Raw genomic sequence first — 14,647 nt, 5'->3', positions numbered from 1 at the left:
CTGGTCAACAACACCATTTTATTTCATAGAAATATAATCACAACATCGACTGCCGGCTTTGCAGTTTTAAAACCTTGTTGTTACAAGATGGAAGTTGGGACTTTGATTAGAGCCTTCATTGATGAAAATAAATGACAACGTTTCTCATTTTCTAGATGAATAAATTAGCTTACGCATAGTAGAAAAAGTAAAGCTGTGTCTCCCTGTATTTTCTAATCAGTGATTGTAGGATAAAATATTTTAAACATATTTCCATGCACTGCTCAATTTAATATGTAAAGAGAACTTTGATGTGCATGTCTTCATATGGCATCCCTTTGCTCATTTAAACATATCCAGGAGGTTAAAACATTTATCACATGTCAGAGTCACCAAAATGTCACCATTTGTATAATACCTAAGAGGGAAAGCCTCATTTTGACAATGTTCTGTTGTGTCCAGCTCCTGCATGGGGACCAACTGTTTTTTGGATTTTTGTTTGTTTGTTTGTTTTGTGTAATGGTACCTCATCACTTTAATCAAATCTTCAAAATAGTCTTTATTCTACATTTTTAGTATAAAATATCTGCAAGTCGAGTACACAGCATAGAGAGATACAACACTGAACTTCCATAACAGTCAACAATATAGAACATGTACAGAATACAGAATCTCAATCTCAGCAGAGACTAAGATAACACTTCTATTTTCCAGGTGAAAATAAGAACCACATGGAGTACATTGGAACCTACCCTGAGGTACGCAATTAAGCCTAGTCAAGCCCAACCTAGATCAGCTAAACCCCAGCTTCCCCAATGACACATGAGCAAGAATTAAATGTTTTGAAATAGCTTGCTACATGGCATTATTGAGCTGGCTGATCCAAGAATATGATCAAACTGTAGAAGTGGAAATTGGCACAAGTGGAATGAGGCACATTCTTAAGTTAGTAAAACCTCCAGTATATTTAGTGTTGGGTATTTTGAAAGGAGCAATAGAAAAAGCCAACACAGAGGGAATGGACATGGAAGAGGGCACGTAACCTTGGTTATGTACCTAAAGCACAAATTCCAAATACCTTCCTACACAGCCAATCTCCCTCCCACTATTTTGCCCATGGAAAACACATGGGAAAAGAACACACAATATCAACCACCCTTGGGTAGATTCCTGTTCACCCCTCCTTTGTTGATAAATTATAAGAAGAGAGTTAACAAAAGATTAATATGAGCCATATTCAAAAAGCCTGTCTTCTTTGGAGAGAAACCAAATAGCAAATTTGTCACAATAAGCCAATTTAATTCATTATGTGGACATTTAATTCATTATGTGGATGAAAGGGGGCCACATACTAATCTGACTAGTTCAGGGAAGGCCTGTGTGGCAGCCTTGCAAACTCTAGAGACCTAAAGTAACCACAAAGGATGGTCTGAAATTAAAATTTATTAACTAAAAGCAGTTGATGGCAGGTGGCCATGTCCTAGACAACTAAACCTGTCTGTTGTCTTTTGTATCTATGATAGCATATCATTGGAATGTCAGGGTAACTTGTAACTTCCCTTTTTCCGGACCCCTCAAGGCACAACCAATGCACCAGGACACCAGGATGGAGACCACAAATTTCTTCATTGTTATTGTTATCATGTTAATTGTTGACTATTACCTATCCTGTACCTACCTATGTAAAAGAAGCATGTGTCTATCATTTTACTTTTTATCCAATCCCAGAGGTCTCCCTGCTTTGCTTTCTCCCGCCTCCCTAATCTATCACTAGTGGATTTCATGTAACCCACTTACGTCTCCTCCTTTGATTATAATGTATAAAAATTGGTAAAAAAAACACCATTCTCCTGAGCATTATCTCCATATGTTGAGATTCTGCTTCTCAGCAATTATTGACAGTTTGGCTCAAATAAACTCAGAAAAATTCTTTACAGGTTTGAAAGTTTCTTATGTTCACAACTAGAGGCCCAGTGCATGAAATTCATGCATGGATAGGAGCCCCAGGCCTGGCCAGTACTCAGGGCCAATCAGGTTCCCTGCCTCCCCGCCTCCTCCTTCCCTCTCTCCCTCAGTGCCCTGCCGCCATTGCTGGTCACACACCATGTTCTATGCCACCCCCTGGTGGTCAGCACAAGTCATAGCAAGCGACTAACCTCCTGGTCTCCTGGTCGAACTCCCGAGGGGACACTTTGCATATTAGCTTTTCATATATATAAATAATTTATTATTTTTTAATCCTCACCTGAGGATATGTTTCTATTGATTTTTAGAGAATGTGGAAGAGAAAGGGAAAGACAGAGAGAAACATCAAAGTGAGAGGAACACTTTGATTGGTTGCCTCCTGCATGAGCCCTAACCTGGACTCTGGCCAGGGAGGAGCCTGCAACCTAGGTACATGCCCTTGGCAGGATTGAACCCAGACCCTGCCATCTGCAGGCCAGGGCATTATCCACTGAGCCAAACTGGCTAGGGCAGGATATGACATTTCTTAGCCATCCAGCAGTGGACCTTCGTTTTTTTCACCAGGAGTGTGGTGAAAAAACCTAGATCACCTTTTTGGATTCTTATTACCCAAGTTACTAAGAATATTACCAGTGGCATACAGGGAGCTTAGCCAATGAGTGGTCAGAGAAGGTGTTTCCTCTGTAGTTCACACCAATCGTCAGCTTGCCCCCCACCCCCCGGCCCAGGCTTGACGCCTCTGGCCCAGGCTTCAGGCCTGGGCAGGGGATCCCCATCTCCCCCCGATCACTGGCTCTGCCCTTGCCCAGGCCTGAAGCCTCGGCCAGAGGTGTCAGGCCTGTGTAGGGGACACCCATCTCCCTCCCATGGCCGGCTCCACCCTTGCCCAGGCCTGATACATTGGCCAGAGGCATCAGGCCTGGGCAGGGGACCCCCAGACCCCTCTGATTGCCTGCTCTGCCCCCCGCACAGGCCTGATGCCTCTGGCCCAGGCTTCAGGCCTGGGAAGGGCACCCCTATATCCCCCTGATCACCAGCTCCACCCTCGCCCAGGCCTGACACCTCAGCCAGAGGCATCAACCCACATCACCCTTTGATCGCCTGATCAGCCCCTTGCCCCGACCTGACGCCTCCGCCAGAGATGTCAGGCCTGGGCAGGGGACCCCAATCTCCCAACGATCACAGGCTCTCCCCCTGTTCAGGCCTGGTGTCTCTGGCCCAGGCTTCAGGCCTGGGAAGGGGACCCCCATCTCCCCCGATCACTGGCTCCACCCCCCACCCAGGCCTGATGCCTCTGGCTCAGGCATCAGGTCTGGGCAGGGGACCCCAGACCCTCCAATTGGCTCCAACCCCTGCCCAAGCCTGACATCTCGGCCAGAGGCGTCGACCCCCAACACCCTCCGATTGACAGATCCGCCCCTTGCCCAGGACTGTCGTCTCCGCCAGAGGTGTCAGGCTTGGGCAGGGGACCCTGATCACTGGCTTCTGGGCGGCTTCTGGGGCTTCTGTGGCCAGCCTGCAGCACACTGGGTGGCAGGCGGGCAGCTTCCAGGGTCACACACAGAGGCCTGGATGGTGGCTCTCGCACTGGCGGCTGCGCTGTCCCGCCCTGCCTGCGGTATGCAAATTGTCCATCATCTATGTTTGCAGTTAATTTGCATATTGTGCTGGTTAGCCCATGGGAGGCGTAGCAATGGTACGGTCAATTACCATGTTTGTCTATTATCACATAGGATTACCATAGAATGTGACCTACATACACATCAATAATGGGCTTATTAAAATAAGCATCAGAATAAGACACCTGCCCATACAGCTACTGACATTTCTGCTCATCTTCACCTTTCTGAGCTGGATAATTACACCAGGAGGTATTTGCCACAAGGTCAACATCAAAATTAAACCCTGACTTGATCTGCTTTTGTCTTTATCTCCTTGTCAATATACATCATTATTTATCTTCCTCCTCTTTGGCTCTAAGCTCCCTAATTTTTCAGGCAGTACACATGCCAGGGTTTACACATGGCAGGGTTCTTTTGGAAGAGAGAAACTATTGTTAAAATCTTCACCAAACTATGGCTAACCTCTGCAAATGCCATCCTTCCCTGAAAACTTGGACTCCTTTTGCACAGAGAACAATAATACATGCAGTACATACAATACAATTTCTTAGTGGGGACTGTGGTAAAGAGGATGAGCATGAGAATACATAAGGTCGGTGTCTCTCATATTTGAAATCTTGGTGCCCCCACCCTCTAGGCCCAGTTCCTCCGGTGTACATTGCGCTAATGGACAACCCTAGATAAAGTCAGAAGTTCATTCCAATTCACAAAGCTGGAGGATTCTTGCATAAATTAAGGAACAACATCAATGTACCAAAAATGATCTTGGCCTATTCCTGTTTTCAGATGGCTATACCTGCTTCTTAGTTCAATCTTCTTTATTGCTTCCTATTATCAGAGCTTGCCTGAGTGGAAAGGAGACAGATTTGCATTGTTGTAGAAAACTTCAGCATATGCCATTTGCATAAGGAGCACCGAATATTAACAAAATGCACCCAGGAATATTCGTCCCTTTAGCATTGTGCCTTCTTAAGCTCAAGGCCTTACACAGGATGGAACATTTTCCATATTGTTCATTTATAAAGAGCATCAATTTGTACACTCATGGAGCATTTTAAAATGAAGTCATAAATACAGTCATAGAATTACATTGTGGGATTGAAAAAAGATGTTCATCACCCAATTGAAATTCCCAGTTACAGGAACACACCGCGATAGGGTACAAAGAGCTAATTACAACTACTGCTGTAAGTATAGTGCCAACAGTATAATTACATTGCATTGCACCCTTTTAGAAGAGTGATTTGTTAATGTAAGGAGATAAATATTCAGCAACATGTGAAAGTATTTTTATTGCAATGGAAACTCGAAAAAAGAACGTGTTTAGGACCTCCATCTATCTGTGACAGGTGTCGCAGTCAAGATATCTGTTTCTGAAAGCAGGGCACAACTACCGAACCATGCAGTCTTTACAATTTTCCCTGATAAAAGTGCTGTCATGCTCACTATGTCTGAGACTATGATGGGCAGAATATTTCAAATGCCCGACATAAATTCCAGAATGTCAGAGCTTCAGGGGACCTGGAGATTGCCTGATCCACTCCGTTGAACTCAGGCTTATAAAGGTAAAGGAAGAGAAGGAGAGTGGCTGAGGGACTTGTCTCTTCAAGCCTGCAACCTTTGAAGGCAGCATGCCGCCGATGGGTACCTGCTGTATTTGCTGACATTAACAAATCTGTACATACAAGGATGCCTGCAATGGGCTCACACACCACAGGCTTCATTTACCTTCCAATAATTTGTCTCGGCACCACACTTTCCTCATGGCATTCTTCATATCCGTGTTTCTCAGTGTGTAGATGAGAGGGTTAAACATGGGGGCGATCATGGTGTAAAACAAGGCAAAGACCTTGTCGTTATTGACAGAATTGGCTGTGGGGACATACGTGAATATGAGGGGCAAGAAGAACATGAACACGACAGTGATGTGCGAGCCGCAGGTGGAGAGGGCTTTGCGGCAGCCCTCGGAGGAGCGTGTCCTCAGGGTGGACAGGATGATGATGTAAGAAATTACCAAGGCAACAAAGGTCAGAATGGACAGCACCCCGGTGGTGGTAATGATCGCAATAATCATCAGGCTCGTGTCGGTACAGGCCAGCTTCAGCAGGGGGAATACATCACAGAAATAGTGGTCTATCTGATTGGGGCCACAGAAGGGAAGTTGGACAATAATCAATACCTGCAGGATGGAATGGATAAATGCCCCAATGACAGAGGCCATCACAAGGACATAGCACGCCTTTCGGCTCATGATGACCATGTAGTAAAGGGGTTTGCAGATCGCTACATAGCGGTCATATGCCATGGCCACCAAGATGAAGATCTCAGTGCCACCAAAAAAGTGTGCATAAAACATCTGGGCCATGCAGCTGTTGTAGGAGATGGTACTCCGCTGGGTCAGTAAGTCTGTGATCAGTTTGGGGGCCACCGTGGAGGTGAAGCAGACATCCATGAAGGACAGGTAGCTGAGGAAAAAGTACATGGGCTTTTCACTGAGGCAGCTGCCCCTGATGGTGACAAGAATGAGCAGGTTTCCTGAGAGAACGGTAATATAGCACAGTGAGAAGAGCACAGAGCAGGCAATCTTTGCATCCTCACCACTAAAAAGTCCCAGGAGGATAAACTCTGTGATGTTGTCCTGTCCCATGGCTTCTGTGGGTTTGACCAGATAGAGGAAGGAAGTTAATATACCTGAAACACTCAACTTTCTGGAATTATTGACTTAAAAGTCACTGATCTAGTCACTTAATACGCATTGATCATTTATTATGATGCAATCACTATAATTGGTGCCCAGGGTAAGCAGTGTACAAAATAGGATCTCTATCTACAAGTACAATGCAGTTCATTTGGACAAACAGAGGGTAACAATAAAAGAACAAATAATCAATTAATTGCAATCATGATAAATCCAAGTCCCACATGTACCATGAACAACACAATGAAAACTTAAAAGACGAAAAGTTCTTTTGCTGAAAAATTTTTGAGATGCAATTTTAGTATTATAACTTAAGAGTGATTTTTAAATCTGTTCTTCAAGGGCGGTGACATCACTATAATTCTCAGTCCTTTCCAATAACTAAACCTGCGCTAAATCCTGAAAGTTCAGTATTGTCCTTAGACTTCAGTGAGCTCATAATTTTAAATATTGGACATCTGGGTGACAATTTCAGAAAGTGCTCATAGAACCTTTATACATTTTTCGAGGCAAAGGCCTTAAGCAAAGAAAAAGAAAAACCTCATAGACACAGACAACAGTGTGGTAATTACCAGAGGGAACCTGGGGTGGAAGGAAGTAGAAGAGCGTAAAGGGAGGATAAATGGGGATATAAGGAGATTTGGCTTTGGGTGGTGAACACACAATACACTATATAGATGACACATATGTAGAATTGTACATCTGAAGCATATATAACTTTATTAACCAATGTCAACCCAGAAAATTCAAGAAAATTTTTTTTAAAAAGAACCTTTTCATGAACATATTTTTTAAGTGGAGGGAGAAAAAGAGCAACAAGCAGGTCTTTGGGGGGAAGTGTTGCTGCAGTGTAGGGATTTTAATGCATTTACCGCTTCCTGAAATTGACCTTATTTCCCAGTTCACTTTCCAGTCTAACCCAGGAGTTCTCACCATTTTTGTCCTTCAGTCACCCTTTCTGGTGCTTGCTTTTAGAACACACTGTTGAAGGAGCAAACTGCAACGAGAAATCCTTTTTCACTCTGTTTCACCACATTGAAGCTCCTTGAATTGAACCACTTTTTTTCCTTACCAGGCTTACTGCAAACTCATTGGCCCAAGTCCTTGGAAAATTTTAGTTGCAAGGAAGTGTTTCTTTGGTGCAAAATATTATACACCATCTCTTTTTACAAAACTTTTTACTAAGCAATATACAGAAAGGAAATTCCAGCTGGCCAAAACATATATAAAAATATTCAGGGAAATGCAAACTAAACAGTAATGAAATACTATTCTCACTTATCAACTTCATAAAAGTACAATTTTAAGTCTGTTCATATAACACTTTATGAGCACCTGAGCAAAACTATACAGAAAGCATTCATAAGTGTGTTTGTTGAAGACTCATTTAAATTTGGAAGATAGAAGTGATCTAAATACCTGACAGAACAGAAATAAGATGGGATATGTTCTTATTATGGAAAAGTAGACAGAAATTTAAATTTTGGCTCCATATGACACATCTACCATGACACAAATCACTAAGATCTATTTTGAGTATGAAAACAGATTTAGTCACAGGAAAGAACTGAAAATTATAGTGCCCTCATCACCCTTGAAGAACAGATGACCTCAGTGCTATTTTATAGATAAATGGATATCTATTTCCTCTCCAGGAAATAGGAATATTAGTATTCATGGATTCTTCCAGCTGCAAATAACTAATGTTTCCAATTCAAGTGATATACTAAATTATTTATCAATTAATGTATCAAAGTCATCAATTAATTTTCCATGTTTTACAATATTTATTCTTTTTATTATTGCTGTCTTCGTCAATTATTTGATCATTTTTTTAAACTCTTATAGTTTTGTATCATTGCTTTTCTATCTGAAGTAGAGTACAAAACACCACTATTTCTCATTGCCTCCTGTCCTAGCATCTAACAATCTCAAGTTTCAAGCCAGATTTCAAGAAAGCATTCCCCTTATTCATTTCCAGTTAAAACAGACCTCTTAAAATCATTTTGTAAACTAGTAAAATGCCAATTTTGCCATGAATTAGAAGCCCATAAAAGTTATAAAAGAAATAGTTACCAGGGAGATACATTTTTAGAACACATATTTATGGAAAATATACTTTCCTTAAAAAAGAAGCAGATAAGGATAGATTAGTCCATAGCTACTCAAAGAACTAAGTTTACTTAGACTTGGGCATTCAAAAGTAAAAAAGGAAGGAAAAAAAAGACAGAAAAGGAAAAGAAAACATAGGAACTCACATATTGAATATCAGTTCATTCCAATCAATATCTGAAGGGAAATCCTTGTCTTCTTGAACTCATGTCAAAAGACAAAAAAAAAAAAAAATCTATTCTAAATCAAATAGATCTCTTAGAGGAGAAAGGCAATGAAAAAAGTCTCATGCTTTGTATCCAGCTTTCAAATTATATTTAAAATAAATATATTTTGAAAATTAACTTTCTGTATACACATAAAAGGAATGAGCATTACATCACAAACTGCAGGGGAAACGCCCAAAGCTCTCATCTCTTTTCCCTCCAACACAGTAATGAGCAGCAAGGCCCAGTTCCATCAGTGCACGGGGCTTGGAGGCACCTGGGGAAGCTGCAGTCAGGAGTATTTAAGGGCATGAGAGGACCTGGGTGCCATCTCACAGGCAATCCCCGTGGTGATTCTTGGACAAGACCAGTGAAAAAAAAACTGGTGATTTGAACTTGCTCTTGCTTCGACTTTTCAAGTGTGCTGTCAAAGAAATCCTTTTAAATTGCTTCAAATATGTGATGTTACGTATTAAATGTAAGTTTTATGGGCACTGACCAAATGGACTTAAAAGTAGCTTTATTACTTTCTATGCGGGATAAGCCCTAATACACTGATTATATTTCTTAAGAGCCTCCTTTTGCTTCCATGTCCAAGGCCAATATTTATTAACTAGAGGCCCGTTGCACGAAGATTCGCGCAAAAGGTCTTCCTTCCCTTGGCTGCCGGCACCGGTTTTCCTCCGGCTCCTAGGACCCAGGCCTTTGGTCCAGCTGCAGCAGAGAAGCCAGGCCTCTTCCGTCTCAGTTGTCTTCAGTCTTCGCTCCGTGCCTGCATATGCAAATTAATCCACGGGCAGCTTCTGGCGGCGACTTCCCGGGTCCCCGATTGGGGCCCACACCCTACGGGCGGTGTCTGGTGCTGCCCGCCCCGCCTCCCAAGGTCTCTGGTGACCCAGGCCCCAGCCCCTCCTTGAGCAGCGGACAGCTCGGGCAGGAGGTGACTTCCTCCATCACCGGGGCAACACAAGCCTCCAGCTCCGTGGCCCCTGCCATCTTTGTTGGGTTAATTTGCATACTCGCCCTGATTGGCTGCTGGGCATACCGGAGGTACTATCAATTTGCATGTTTTCCTTTTATTAGTGTAGAAGAGGCCCAGCACACAAAATTCATGTGCAGGTATGGTCCCTAGGCCTGGCCTGTGATCAGGGCCATCTTCCCTAGCTATCCACAGCTGGCCATGCCTCCCCCACCCACCCCTGGTTCCCCATTCGCCATTGGGTGATCAGTGCCTGATTGATGAGGGGAGGGACCAAGAGGTGCTCAGTGCACCTCATAGTGACTGGTCCAGTGGTTGTTCTGGTCATTCTGCTGTGAGGGTCAATTTGCATATTATCCTTTTATTATATAGGATTAGAGGCCCAGTGCCCAAAAATTTGGGCACTGGAGGGGAGGGGGGTCCCTCAGCCCAGCTTGCCCCCTATCACATACTGGGAGCACTCAGGGGATGTCCTATTCCCTGCTCCCTGCTCCCCTTGGGGAGCAGGCCTGAGCCACAGTTTGGCCTCCCTTTGTGGGAGGCAACCAGGCTGTCAGGGGAAGGCACCAGCCCCATCACCCCACTGTTGCAGCCACTGTCAGTCACCGCAGCCTCTAAGGTCTTTTCATCAACACGGACTCCAGTCCCTTCACCATTAAAAAATGACAACTTTCTTTAGGCATTTTCAAGATGTGTCTTTCATAGGATATGACATTTCTTGCTTTCTTTCTTTCTTTTTTTACCCTCTCCTCAGGATATGTTTCCATTGATTTTTAGAGAATGTGGAAGAGAAAATGAAAGACAGAGAGAAACATCAAAGTGAGAGGAACACTTTGGTTGGTTGCCTCCTGCATGAGCCCTGACCTGGGCACAGGCCAGGGAGGAGCCTGCATCCTAGGTACATGCCCTTAGTCAGAATTGAACCCAGACCCAGCAGTGGGCAGGCCGAGGCATTATCCACTGAGAAAAACCAGCTAGGACAGGATATGACATTTCTTAACCCTCCAGCAGCAGACCTCACTTTTTTGCTTCAGGAGTGTGTTAAAAAACCCTAGATCACCTATTTGGATTCTTATTACCCAAGTTACTAAGAATATTACCAGTGGCATACAGGGAGCTTAGCCAATGAGTGGTCAGGGAAGGTGTTTCCTCTGTAGTTCACGCCAATAGCCAGCTTGACACCCCCGGCCCAGGCCTGACGCCTCTGGCCCAGGCTTCAGGTCTGGGAAGGGGACCCCCATTTCCCCCCGATCACTGGCTCTGCCCTCGCCCAGGCCTGACGCCTTGGCCAGATGTGTCGACCCCCATCACCCTCCAATCAATGATTGGCCCCTTGCCCAGGCCTGACGCCCCCACCAGAGGTGTCAGGCCTGGGCAGGGGACACTCATCTCCCTCCCATGGCCGGCTCCACCCTCGCCCAGGCCTGATGCCTCAGCGAGAGGCATCAGGCCTGTGCAAGGGACCACCAGACCCCTCCTATTGCCGGCTCCGCTCCCGCCCAGGCCTGATGCCTCTGGCCCAGGCATCAGGCCTGGAAGAGGACCCCCATCTCCCTCCGATAGCCAGATAGGCCCCTTGCCCAGGCCTGACACCTTGACCAGAGACATCGACCCCCATGACCCTCCAATTGTCGGATTGGCCTCCACCAGAGATGTCAGGCCTGGGCAGGGGACCCCCATCTCGCCCCCATCACCGAATTCTGGCCGGCTTCTGGGGATTCTAGGGCCAGCCTGCGGCCCAACGAGTGGCAGGCAGGCGGCTTCTAGGGTCGCACACGGAGGCCAGGATGGCAGCTCTTGCGCTGGCGGATGCGCTGTCCCCCCCTGCGCGCAGTATGCAAATTAGCAACCAACTTTGTTGGCAGTTAATTCGCATATCGTGGTGGTTAGCCAATGGGAGGTGCAGCGAAGGTACAGTCAATTATCATGTTTGTATATTATCATGTAGGATTACCATAGAATGTGGATTACATACACTTCAATAATGGGCTTATTAAAATAAGCATCTGAGTAAGACACCTACCCATACAGCTATAGACAATTCTGTTCATCTTCACCTTTCTGAATTGGATAATTCTACAAGGTCAACATCAAAATTAAACCCTGACTTGATCTACTTTTGTCTTTATCTCCTTGTCAATATACCTCATTATTTTTCTTTCTCCACTTTAGCTCTAAGCGCCCAAATTTTTCAGGCAGGGTTTACACATGGCAGGGTTCTTTTGGAAGAGAGAAACTATTGTTAAAATCTTCATCAACCTAAGGCTAACCTCTGCAAATGCCATCCTCACCTGAAAACTTGGATTTCTGTTGCACAGAGGACAATAATACAGGCAGTACATACAATACAATTTCTTAGTGGGGACTGTGGTGAAGAGGATGAACATGAGAATATATAAGGTCAGTGTCTCTCATATTTGAAATCGTGGTGCCCCCACCTTCTAGGCCCAGTTCCTCAGGTGTACATTGCGCTAATGGACAACCCTAGATAAAGTCAGAAGTTCATTCCAATTCACAAAGCTGGAGGATTCTTGCATAAATTAAGGAACCACATCAATGTACCAAAAATGATCTTGGCCTATTCCTGTTTTCAGATGGCTATACCTGCTTCTTAGTTCAATCTTCTTTATTGCTTCCTAGTATCAGAGCTTGCCTGAGTGGAAAGGAGACAGATTTGCATTGTTGTAGAACACTTCAGCATATGCCATTTGCATAAGGAGCACAGAGGATTAACAAAATGCACCCAGGAATATTCGTCCCTTTAGCATTGTGCCTCCTTAAGCTCAAGGCCTAACACAGGATGGAACATTTTCCATGTTGCTCATTTATAGAGAGCATCAATTTGTACACTCGTAGAGCATTTTAAAATGAAGTCATAAATACAGTCATAGAATTACATTGTGGGATTGAAAAAAGATGTTCATCATCCCACTTGAAATTCCCAATTACAGGAACACACCGCGATAGGGTAAAAAGAGCTAATTACAATTACTTCTGTAAATATAGTGCCAACAGTATAATTACATTGCATTGGATCCTTTTAGAAGAGTGATTCGTTAATGTAAGGAGTTAAATATTCAGCAACATCTGAAAGTATTTTTATTGCAATGGAAACTCAAAAAAAGAAAGTGTTTAGGACCTCCATCTATCTGTGACAGGTGTCTCAGCCAAGATATCTGTTTCTGGAAGCAGGGCACAACTACCAAACCATGCAGTCTTTACAATTTCCCCTGATAAAAGCGCTGTCGGCTCACTATGTCTAAGACAAGGATGGGCAGAATATTCCAAATGCCTGACATAAATTCCAATGTCAGAGCTTCAGGGGACCTGTAGATTGCCTGATCCACTCCGTTGAACTCAGGCTTATAAAGGGAAAGGAAGAGAAGAAGAGTGGCTGAGGGACTTGTCTCTTCAAGCCTGCAACCTTTGAAGGCAGCATGCCGCCGATGGGTACCTGCTGTATTTGCTGACATTAACAATTCTGTACATACAAGGAGGCCTGCAATGGGCTCACACACCACAGGCTTCATTTACCTTCCAATAATTTGTCTCGGCACCACACTTTCCTCATGGCATTCTTCATGTCCGTGTTTCTCAGCGTGTAGATGAGAGGGTTAAACATGGGGGCGATCATGGTGTAAAACAAGGCAAAGACCTTGTCGTTATTGACAGAATCGGCTGTGGGGACATACGTGAAGATGACGGGCAAGAAGAACATGAACACGACAGTGATGTGCGAGCCGCAGGTGGAGAGGGCTTTGCGGCAGCCCTCGGAGGAGCGTGTCCTCAGGGTGGACAGGATGATGATGTAAGAAATTACCAAGGCAACAAAGGTCAGAATGGACAGCACCCCGGTGGTGGAAATGATCGCAATAATCATCAGGCTCGTGTCGGTACAGGCCAGCTTCAGCAGGGGGAATACATCACAGAAATAGTGGTCTATCTGATTGGGGCCACAGAAGGGAAGTTGGACAATAATCAATACATGCAGGATGGAATGGATAAATCCCCCAATGACAGAGGCCATCACAAGGACATAGCACGCCTTTCTGCTCATGATGACCATGTAGTAAAGGGGTTTGCAGATCGCTACATAGCGGTCATATGCCATGGTCACCAAGATGAAGATCTCAGTGCCACCAAAAAAGTGTGCATAAAACATCTGGGCCATGCAGCTGTTGTAGGAGATGGTCCTCCGCTGGGCCAGTGAGTCTGTGATCAGTTTGGGGGCCACCGTGGAGGTGAAGCAGACATCCATGAAGGACAGGTAGCTGAGGAAAAAGTACATGGGCTTTTCACTGAGGCAGCTGCCCCTGATGGTGACAAGAATGAGCAGGTTTCCTGAGAGAACGGTAATATAGCACAGTGAGAAGAGCACAAAACAGGCAATCTTTGCATCCTCACCACTAAAAAGTCCCAGGAGGATAAATTCTGTGATGTTGTCCTGTCCCATGGCTTCTGTGGGTTTGACCAGATAGAGGGAGGAAGTTAATATACCTGAAACACTCAACTTTCTGAAATTATTGACTTAAAAGTCACTGATCTAGTCAATAAATATGCATTGATCATTTATTATGATGCAATCACTATAATTGGTGCCCAGGGTAAGCAGTGTACAAAATAGGATCTCTATCTACAAGTACAGTGCAGTTCATTAGGACAAACAGAGGGTAACAATAAAAGAACAAATAATCAATTAATTGCAATCATGATAAATCCAAGTCCCACATGTACCATGAACAACACAGTGAATACTTAAAAGACGAAAAGTTCTTTTGCTGAAAAATTTTTGAGATGCAATTTTAGTATTATAACTTAAGAGTGATTTTTAAATCTGTTCTTCAAGGGCTGTGACATCACTATATTTCTCAGTCCTTTCCAATGACTAAACCTGTGCTAAATCCTGAAAGTTCAGTATTGTCCTTAGACTTCAGTGAGCTCATAATTTTAAATATTGGACATCTGGGTGACAATTTCAGAAAGTGTTTATAGAACCTTTACACATTTTTGAGGTAAAGGCCTTAAGCAAAGAAAAAGAAAAACCTCATAGACACAGACAACAGTGTGGTGATTACCAGAGGGAACG

At 44.2% G+C, this 14,647-nt stretch overlaps 3 protein-coding genes across 3 annotated transcripts in view; all 3 read right to left on the bottom strand.

Moving 5' to 3' along the window:
* The window catches only part of LOC308524758 (olfactory receptor 4A5-like), a gene marked incomplete at both ends in the record, with an annotated part of 363,276 nt that overhangs the window by 276,259 nt on the left and 72,370 nt on the right, over nucleotides 1–14,647 (bottom strand). The window lies entirely within an intron of this gene.
* Nucleotides 5,287–6,213, bottom strand: LOC308525236 (olfactory receptor 4P4-like; the record flags this gene model as incomplete). The annotated part of the gene is made up of 1 exon (XM_081100025.1): nucleotides 5,287–6,213. The coding sequence occupies one exon, from the start codon at nucleotides 6,211–6,213 to the stop codon at nucleotides 5,287–5,289; it is 927 nt and encodes a 308-aa protein (XP_080956151.1).
* Nucleotides 13,088–14,014, bottom strand: LOC308525234 (olfactory receptor 4P4-like; the record flags this gene model as incomplete). The annotated part of the gene is made up of 1 exon (XM_081100023.1): nucleotides 13,088–14,014. The coding sequence occupies one exon, from the start codon at nucleotides 14,012–14,014 to the stop codon at nucleotides 13,088–13,090; it is 927 nt and encodes a 308-aa protein (XP_080956149.1).

Source organism: Myotis nattereri (genome assembly GCF_964212035.1).
Source record: "Myotis nattereri genome assembly, chromosome: 9".
NCBI classification, from domain to species: Eukaryota; Metazoa; Chordata; class Mammalia; order Chiroptera; family Vespertilionidae; genus Myotis; species Myotis nattereri.
This window is presented reverse-complemented; position numbering and strand designations above follow the sequence as displayed.